The sequence below is a fragment of the Mesoplodon mirus genome, assembly GCF_964341445.2.
Source record: "Mesoplodon mirus genome assembly, chromosome: 7".
NCBI lineage: Eukaryota > Metazoa > Chordata > Mammalia > Artiodactyla > Ziphiidae > Mesoplodon > Mesoplodon mirus.
This window is the reverse complement of record NC_138983.1, coordinates 75,992,906-76,003,260: the sequence shown is the minus strand read 5'-3', so window position 1 is coordinate 76,003,260 and position 10,355 is coordinate 75,992,906. Positions and strand designations below refer to the sequence as shown.

At 41.0% G+C, this 10,355-nt stretch overlaps 1 protein-coding gene across 1 annotated transcript; it reads right to left on the bottom strand.

The window, feature by feature from the left end:
- Nucleotides 1-571: 571 nt before the first annotated feature.
- Nucleotides 572-4,910, bottom strand: LOC309808562 (UDP-N-acetylglucosamine--peptide N-acetylglucosaminyltransferase 110 kDa subunit-like). The gene is made up of 2 exons (XM_082628942.1): nt 1,469-4,910; nt 572-738 (listed from the first exon to the last, which is right to left on the bottom strand). Exon 1 carries the CDS (start codon nt 4,848-4,850, stop codon nt 1,710-1,712), a length of 3,141 nt encoding a protein of 1,046 aa, XP_082485068.1. The 5' UTR covers nt 4,851-4,910; the 3' UTR covers nt 572-738; nt 1,469-1,709.
- Nucleotides 4,911-10,355: the final 5,445 nt, after the last annotated feature.

Sequence of the window (10,355 nt, the reverse complement as noted above, 5' to 3'; positions counted from 1 at the left end):
AGGTAAGTTTTATTATGCTACAGGTACAGATTATATAGACTAGAAAAGGGAAGGTTGCCAGACGGTGGTTTACATTATCTAATGACTGTCTCGGCTCAAGGTTAACTTCCCTGGGAGAAAACCCATAAACCCAGAATCATCCAAAATAACCTGCATGTGCAGGGGGAGACAGCTTTGCTTGTCTCATTTTACTTTCTTTCTGATTTCTGGGCCCTGGTGATTTATCTCCCATGGAATGGAACAAGGAGGGGAACAAGTAGGGACAGTCCCTTCGAGCAGCAGCGGCATGCCTGGCATGTCCGAAGGTGCTCTCAAGGCTGACTGCTTCCCACACATATGTTGGCTTGTTTAAGCCTCAAGCCCTCGATCCTTTGTTGAAATACAATAATTTCATTCCTATGGTTTTCAATACCAAAAACTCTACCTCCAGGAGGGTTAAAGTCTAATTTGTACTCCAAACCAAGTAGCAGTGCAGTTCGCTACTACTGAGGCTGAATCCATAAAGACTTCAAGACCACGACCAGAAGACAAGTTATCATATATAATACCCTAGAAGGCCTGAAACATAATTATCATATACATAGCTGGTCCTTCAGAGCTTTTTACCTATAACATGTTTTTTGATGAAAGTTATTGAATGTACTGGAGATAACTGTGAACTACTGATCAAATATTTGAATACTTATACTTACCTGGAATTTCATTTCTGCTGAAAGAAAAAGGAAGAACAGGACTCACCTAAAACAAAACAAACTTTAGAAATGAAAGTAAACATCTTATCACACACTATCACTTTTGGAAGCAGCATAGAGGGGCAGTCAACAGTAAAACACTGGTGAAATAGGACAAAACTCTAGGCCAAAAATCCATTATTATTATCATCAGTCACAGTACCACAACTGTGCCCTTCATAATTAATAAGCACTCCTAAGAATCTTCATTTGGCACCAGATGATGTGTTTAAGAGAAACACTCTGGGAGGTTTTGAATCAGACTTGGTTTTTGTTAGCCAAGTTACAGGAGAATTTTTAAAGTGGGGGGAAGGGAAGAAGGAAACGGACCAGAAAAAGAATTGAAGCCATCATCTACAAACCAACAAAGCACTGAGAGTTCCAAACGTTATGTCAGACACTAAAATGACTGACACAGGCTCAAGCGGTTTATAAAACCTAGAAAAAGACTACACCAGCAAAGTCCCCATTTATCTGTAGAGTTCAGAAACTAAAACAAGGAATATTTCAGCTTAACACCTGATCTCAAGAGAATCATATACACTTCACATGAATAAAAATACCTGAAACCAAACATTTTTAAAAGCTCCAATACCCAAAATAGAAAGAAAAAAATTAATTCAGAAGACTCAATCCATCCATGATAATCACAAAACGGCTGGGCAATCTCTATCTCCCTTCCACACTAACCATCCATCCCCTGGAAGACCAAGGGAGATCAGACCTTCCAGACTTACCTTCCAGACCTTCCAGACACCTGGCTGCGGCAAAATTCGATGGAATCTCCTTGTGGAACAGCAGTTTCCCATCTCTTGTGTCTCTCCCTGTCATGATCATGCAGGAAGCAAGTCTGGCTGTGCTATTTCTTATCATTGTGTGTCACCCATCTGCAACATGATATTGAAAAAGTAGTTCCCTTTCCCCCAGAAGGCTGAGGCTCAGCTACAGGGGTAATTCTCCTGGGCACACAGTCATTATTTAGGCCGACTCAGTGACTTCAACAGGCTTAATCATGTGATCAGGCTTGTTGCCAGCTGCATAATGCTCCCACATCTGTAGATAGAGCCACTCTAGTTCCATCGTGTATTGTTTGGTGTTGAACAGAGGGCTAGATGTTCTCTGCTTCCAGACTTTGCCACGAATTTTCTTCAGGTATTCTACATCAGTTCCCAGTTTCACAGCTATCTCTTCATATTCTTGTCTATTTTTAGCAATCAGCTCAAGACAGCCTAAACAAGTGAGCTGGGAAGCTGCAACTCGGGAAGCAAGAGTCTCTCCTGGCATAGTCACCATGGGGGTCCCTGCCCAAAGGACGTCCATCCCTGTGGTGTGTCCATTACAGAGTGGAGTGTCCAAGCAGACATCAGCCAGCTGGCCTCTCCGAACATGTTCCTCTTTAGGAGCAACAGGGGAAAAAATGAGACGGTTCGGGCGAAGGCCCATATTTTGTGCGTACTGTTGAATATTAGCTTCTCCTGCTGCTGGAAAACGCAACAGCCACAGTACACTATTGGGAACACGCTTCAGAATATTTGCCCACACCTGCAAGGTAGATGGGTCAATTTTGTATAACTGATTAAAGTTACAGTACACAATGGCATCTTCCGGTAACCCGTACTGAGAACGTGTGGTTACAATAATGGTACGGGGAACCTCCTCTCCAGTGGCAGCCTTAGTGTTGATCAGGGTAGTTGCCAGTCCATTGCTAATATTGAATCCATTCATTGTAATCTGAATTTGTCCTCTGTTAATCATTTCAATAACTGCTTCTGCAACAGTATTCATAGGAATGACAGGCATATTAAGAGTTGTATTACTGCTGTCTGCGTTGTCTTCTCCATCAGGACATTTCATCTTGACTATTTGCACATCTGACAGACTATCAAGAAATGCTTGGAGGTCGATGCCATTCAGCACAATCCGATTGTCATAAATGTGCCCATTGGACTTAAAATCGATGACGGCTTTTTTCTTCAGGTGAGGGAACATATTAGCATGGTCACCAATAAAGAAAGTATGGGGCATATAAGCCAGTTTCTCAGAATACTGCTCAGCAACTTCAGCAGGTGAAGTTTCCTGATCAGTGATGATATAATCCATGAAAAGCGCGCCACTAGTCCCAGGGTACCCCAGCCACATTGCCTGAATAGGAGCTGGCCTGAGAGCAAAGAGTTCATTTCGAGCACCCCTGGTATAACCATTCAGATTTACAAGGATGTGTATACCATCTTGATGGATGCAATCAGCTGCTTTCCCATTGCATGGAATCTGAGAAAGATCAATGAAATGATTGGCTTCTGCCATCACCTTCGCTCGGAAGTTTGTGCCATCATGTGGGCTCAGGGCATAACAGAATATCTCAAATGTATCAGGATTGTGCATGCCTGGAATAGACTGCATAAGATGAGAAGTAGGATGATTCCCAAAGTCAGAACTCACGTATCCTACACGCAGTCGACCATCACTGAGCTTCAAGTCTTTTGGATGTTCATACGGTGGTTTATGAAGGACACTTATATTAGCCAAGCAGAGGTTCCCATGCCTCTCAGCAATAGCCTTCCTGAAGCCATGAGAAAGAGGATAGAGCATACTATGATGAGGCTGCACAGAAGGCAACCTATTCTTCTCCAACTGGTCAGCCACAATGCTGACCAACTTCTTCATTCGCTCATCATAGTCTGTCCAATCACAGACAACCTGCAGGCAATGAGCCAAATTACAATAAGCGTCAGGAAAGTCAGGTTGAAGCTTCAGAACAGTGCGATAAGAAGCAATTGCTTCTGGAATATTCCCTGAATCGTGGTGAATGGAAGCCAGATTGCTGTGGGCATCCGCAAATGCAGGGCTGATCTGAATGGCATGAGTATAACACTGCAAGGCTCCCTGAACATCCTGCATCTCCCGTAGGGTGTTTCCCATATTGCAGTAGGCATCAGCAAAGGTAGGGCTGATTCGAATAGCCTCCTTATAATGCATCAGAGCTTCATGCAGTTTTCCCTGCTGCTTCAATACACTTGCTAAATTTGAATGGGCATCAGCAAAGTCTGGGCAGAGCTCTAATGCTTTACGATACAAGCGAACTGCCTCTTCACTGTTTCCCTGTTCTCCTTTGATATTGGCTAGGTTATTCAGAGAGTCTGCATGGGTGGGACACAGCCGGAGAGCTGTATGATAACAATCTTCTGCTTCAGCAACACTGCCCTTCTCTTTGAGAGCGTTTCCTAGGTTGCAGTAAGCATCAGGGAAATGTGGTTGCAAGTCAATAGCTCGCCTGTAGGTGTCTATTGCCAGATCCATCAGGCCTTGCTCATGGTATACACAAGCCAGGTTGCCATGTACCACTGCATGATTTGGACTCAAGCTTAGGGCACGAAGGTAAGCTGCCACAGCTCTGTCAAAAATCCGTGCCTCATTGAAGACATTTCCTAAATTGATATAAGCATCCAGAAAATTGGGGTCAAGGGTGACAGCCTTTTCAAAGTGATGAATTGCAAGCCAAATCTCCCCTTGCGCATTGAAAACACAGCCAAGATTACTCCAAGCTACTGCAAAGTTCGGTTGCGTCTCAATTGCTTTCAAATAACATGCCTTGGCTTCTTCTAAGCCACCCAGGGCTTTGAGCAGGTTCCCCAGGTCACTGCGAACACAGTACAAATAAGGATTGTACTGAAGAGCAGAGACGTAAGCTTGTACTGCCCCTTCCATGTCGCCTGCTGCTACCAATGCGGCTGCCAGGTTAATATAACCATCGATGAAATCTGGTTTGAGATGCAATGCATGCCGGTAATGCTCAGTTGCTTCCTGCAACTGCCCTCTTTCCTTGTACACATTCCCCAAATTCGAATAGGCTTCTGCCAGAAGAGGGTTCTGTTTAATTGCCAGAGTACTAAAGTGGGCAGATCTGTCCAGCCTTCGACACTGGAAGTGTATAGATGAAAGTAATAAAAGTACACCAGTATTGCCTGGCTCTTGTCTCCAGAGCTGCATGCAGTGTCTCTCAGCTGTCTCAAAATCTCCTGCCTGATATTCTCGATGTGCCAACTCAGCTAACCCTTGGAAGGAAAGCATATGTTTCGTTGGTTCTGTGCTGTCGGCCACGTTGCCCACGGAAGACGCCATCTGGAGCTTCTGGAGAGAGTGAAAAAAGGGGGTAATTGAGTCCCGCTGCCGCCACTACTGGCAAGAACGTTTCTAGAGGGAGCAAGCACGAGCGCAGCAGCCGTACCACTGCTTTGGCAGGCTTAAGCGGCGGCAACAGTTACAGGCACCGAACCTTAGGAACTCTGGTTGGCCATCTACCTCTCATGCTCTTGAAATCTTAATTCTTAACCCTGCCCTCTTCCACCATTTTTCTCCTAATCAGGGAATAAAAATTACCTATCCATTTGCCTTAGAAGAAATCAAAAGTCAGTAGTCCAAACACTTTTTAAAATATTGTTTTCTGTCCAGTTGGAAATGAAATACATGATTGACTTTTCTTCATCATTCATATAGTCAACGTGGAAAACATTAGGGCCATGAATTTCAATACAGTAAGATGAGAAAATTTTAAATTGGCCTTCCCAAACCACTAATAAGTAACCGATGTTGTATATAATGCTAAGATCTTAGAGACTGAGTTTGATATTTTAAAAGTTCTGAAAACATTAGCTAATTTCTCCTCATCAAATTTCTCATGACTCAAACCTGAGTATTACTTTTTAAAAGATAACTCTATTTATTTTTATTTATTTATTTTTATTTTGGCTGCATTGGGTCTTCAGTGCTGCGTGCAGCCTTTCTCTAGTTGCGGCGAGTGGGGGACTCTTTGTTGTGGTGCCGGGGCTTCTCATCACAGTAGCTTCTATTGTTGTTCCACAACTCTATGGATTCCTTTTTAGGTCCTACGAAGAACCCTAGAAATTAGTTCATGTAATTATAGGTTTTTGCAAAATTGTCAAAAGTGAGATATTTTAACTTCCATCAGGTAAGACCAGCGTCTATTTCTTTGCCAATTTTCCTTCTATCATAGTCCGCTATGTTGGATCATATTGGATTGGTCACAGGCTTTTTTGAAATCTGGCTAAGGACATGTTTTAAGTGAGGCTATTATGTGATTTTCAGACACCACCATATGTAACTGACTGTATAATATCCCATTACAGGAATAACTTCCAGTACTCTTACTGACTACTCTACTGACTTAACTAGCACAAGACACAGAAGCGTAAGGACAAAAACCACCTTACAGTATAGCCATGTCTTGCACTTCACAGCTCTCAAAGCATGTGCATTTGAAGAAGAAAAAATGAACTGAAAAATATAAAACCAGAAGTTATTCTGTGGAAAATTATTTCAATCACCAGGCATGTGAAAGATAAGTCAAAGATTCAGTTTTCTTCAATGCTTAGTCAAAACGGAAATTTCCTGCTGTCAAGAATATACTCCAGGGCTTCCCTGGTGGTGCAGTGGTTGAGAGTCCACCTGCCGATGCAGGGGACACGGGTTTGTGCCTCGGTCCGGGAAGATCCCAAATGCCGCGTAGCGGCTAGGCCCGTGAGCCATGGCCACTGATCCTGCATGTCCGGAGCCTGTGCCCCGCAACGGGGAGAGGCCACAACAGTGAGAGGCCAGCATACCGCAAAAACAAAAAAACAAAAAAAAAATATACTCCAGGGGCTTCCCTGATGGCACAGTGGTTAGGAAGCCACCTGACAATGCAGGGGACACGGGTTCGAGCCCTGGTCCGGGAAGATCCCACATGCTGCGGAGCAACTAAGACCGTGTGCCACAACTCTGGAGCCTGCGCTCTAGAGCCCATGAGCCACAACTACTGAGCCTGCGAGCCACAACTACTGAAGCTCGCGTGCCTAGAGCCCGTGCTTTGCAACAAGAGAAGCCACCGCAATAAGAAGCCTGCACACCACAACAAAGAGTATCCCCCTGTCGCTGCAACTAGAGAAAGCCTGCGCACAGCGACGAAGACACAACACAGTCAAAAATAAATAAATAAATAAATAAATAAAAGGATATACCCCATCAATAATGTGTGTAATGGAATGGTGTGAATGAGTATTTTATCAGAATTCCTGTAATGCACAATCCTATAGCAGTACTGAAATCAGTAATGCATTTATAATAGTAAATATTTATGAGGAAGTAATCCATAGAGGTTTTCTCAAAGTTAACAATGAAAATTAATGTGACATTATCAATAATAAATTGTGACGCTGAAATAAACTTTTCTAAACTATTAATAACTAAAAGCAAACTCTAATCAACCATGTTAAAAGAAATCTATGTCTATAAACTACAAAGTTTATTTCTGAAAATTTTATTTCTAAAACACATAAACTGTCATATGAGGAGGCAGTTAAAGAATATATAGCTACAAGAGTGGGGAAAAAGTTTTATAGAGACACATCTGGCAGTAGTTAATTTTCAAATGTCATTTTTCTAGATTTTGTGACACCTATAGTATTGATATTTGAAAGCATTTAAAAAAATTGTAATTTGAAGATTTGCTACTTCCAGGTAGAGTAACATATTTTGAAGCAAAACAACATTTCCACTGAGAAAAATTTAAAAAGCCAAATAAAATAGTCAGCATTCAATCAAAAAGTTCTAGACATACCAAGAGATAGAATCATATGACTAAAATTCTAAGAAAGGAACAGATAATACAAAAATAGTTATATAAGATATTGTGTATCTTTATCAGGAAAAGTCTTTATCAAGAAAAGACTTTAAAATCATCAGAATTAATATTATATTTTATTTATTTGTATATTTTATTTATATATTTATATAAAGGACTTAAAGATAAAGCCCTAGTTAAGGCAGTGACAAAAGCAGTAGCAGTGGGAGTGAAAAGAAATGGTTATATTCAAGGATATTTTGTCAGTAAAAGTCCAAGATCAAATGTCTGACTGCATACATGGGATGGATAGATGGAGTGGGAAAAATCAAAGTTAACTATAGAGGTTCTAGTGAAGATGGGGTTGCAAACACCCAACCCAAGGGGTTGCGATCATCCCCAAGGTCTAGGAGACTCAAAGGGAAGGTCATGGTCGAGGAAAAGTTAATTGCTGGGAAAATAAGACTCCCAGTCTCTCCATCTCCTTATACTAGTTTTTTTTTTAACATCTTTATTGGAGTATAATTGCTTTACAATGGTGTGTTAGTTTCTGCTTTATAACAAAGTAAATCAGTGATACATATACATATGTCCCCATATCTCTTCCCTCTTGCATCTCCCTCCCTCCCACCCTCCCTATCTCACCCCTCTAGGTGGTCACAAAGCACAGAGCTGATCTCCCTGTGCTATGCGGCCGCTTCCCACTAGCTATCTATTCCTTATACCAGTTTTGTTTTTCTGCTCATATACGTAGCAGCATTTCATTCAAGGGGAAAGTCATTGATCTGACTGGTCAAATGAAACACCATAGTTCAAGGCACATTTACAGTGGTTAGTTCCTCCACAATTTAGAAAGGAACGTTCACAATTTCCCTCTTCCTACACCGCAGAACACATTGGCCATTCCTCCAAAGTTTCCACTCCATAGAGTGGACCAGAGATGACGTTAGCCCAGAACTGAGAGCTTGGCATGAGATGGTGTCAACCCCACCTAGAGCTCTGGCATAAGTTATGACCCAACCCAGTTCTACAGAGAGCTCTGCGTGGAATCTTGTCTCAGCCATAATAATGTGATTCTGCTTTTCATTTGGTTGTCTTCTTTGCTTAACTTTCCCTGGCCACTCTGACAAACAAAATTTCAGGCAATCCTGGGCCACTCACTAACTTTATTCCATCTAATGTTATCCAGATTCCCAAGAAAATTACTAACAATAAAGGGGGAAATTTGGAACATGGTGAGTTTTAGGTGCCTGAAATATACAGGTAACTGAATCCAGTTAAGTAGCAAATTATTTGGATCTCAAATATGCCAGTAGAAGAGCAGACTAAGCTCAATTTAATGTACTCTTACTGGAGACACATGTAAATTCTGGGTCAATTTTGAAAAAGTTAAAAGCACATAGCTGAGATTAAAAGAAAGAAAGGAACACCTGCATGTTTCAGAAAGTAACAGAGAAATTAAATCCAGAGAAATAAGAGCAGACTGATGTCTATGGGTTCCGTTCCTTAGTATAGGCCTTATGTAAATAGGGGCTGGAGCTAGAAATCTAACATTACCTTGAGGCCAGGAATTTAGACTCAGGATGGAACAATATTGAGAAGTTAGTACAGATATCCTACAGAAATTTCATGAGGAACTGCTTAGTCCATTAAGAGGGCCAAGGGAGGTGGTGAGGAAGACTGATATCTCTTGAAAACCTTCAGGTACAGAAAACATCAACACCTCTGAAAAGTAGGCCTGTCCTTCCCAGAGTTGTGATGGCCAGCTTGTCACTAACCTGGAAGGCCCTGTAGGAATCAGAAACTGCAAGGAGAGTAATTCAAAGAAAAACAGATGCAGGATGGGTGTGGCAATAAATCCTAGGACCCTACCAGAAACAAAATTAAAACCACTCTAGAGGGAAATTTTAACAAACCAGGGCAGAGAGTATCCTAACCAGAATAGAATAATAATTCTGAGGAAGTTACTTTACTTATTTAAGTAATATTCAATGCATTTCCATGGCCAGGCCCTTTTGAAGAATTCTAAAACATATACAAACAATTCATTTACATCTTATATATCCCACCATCCAGAGCAAAATTCACTTAAGAACTGTACTGGTGGAAATTGGGCAGCACTATGGAGAAAATAAAATGTGTTTACCATCAAAAAACATGAAGGTAAGAAAGATAATGTCTAATTTTTTAATTATCCTGTGGTTTCTTGAAATCTTTTGAAACCCAAATTAGAGAAACCTAGGAGGAAATGAAGATTTAAATATTTAGAGATTTATCAACTCATCTCTAAAAGCTTTATTAATCTCTTCTTTTAATAACATTCCTGAGAGGTATAAATGTGTCCAGTGATAGGGTTGAATAAGCCTGAGAGAATTTCAATTGTTTACCATTCTTGGTCAGCTCTTAAGACCTTTCAGGAGCATCTTGATTTTCATGGCCTCATCCAACAAAAGCAGGATATTTTACAGAAAGTCCTGGCCCACTTTTTGGCTTGCTTTTGTGTCTATGTTTTTGGTTTTTTCACATCGGGTGGTACATTAGGCTACCTATTGCATACTCCCTCATTCATGCATGCATTCATTCAAACAATATTTACTGAGTTGAGACATTTAATTAACACTCAATAAATGATGTTTAGATGAATGAATGCGCTTTCTATCAAAGTAAGTGTAAGTACTGAGAAAAATTACAGAATGTATGATCCCAGCCCCACAAAAGCTTATAACTGTGTTGAGGATATAACAGATGCTGATGAAATAACTAATATATCATATTGGACAGTTTCTAAGTTCAAAAATGAGTTTTTATAAATAATCAGAGCCTAAGGAGGACAAAGAAGGGACAGTTCATTATGGGTTGAATCTATCAATAAATGTACATTTCAGATGAGATTTGAGATTGACCTCAAAGAAGAGGACTTAGATATATGAACAGAGAACAAAAAAGGCATGGTGATAGCATGTGCATAGATAGTGTGGCCGATATTTATGTTCTTCATTAAAGATAGT

What these genes read in the sequence shown, in the direction of transcription:
- LOC309808562 (XM_082628942.1), bottom strand. Translation starts at nt 4,850, where the DNA reads ATGGCGTCTTCCGTGGGCAACGTGGCCGACAGCACAGAACCAACGAAA.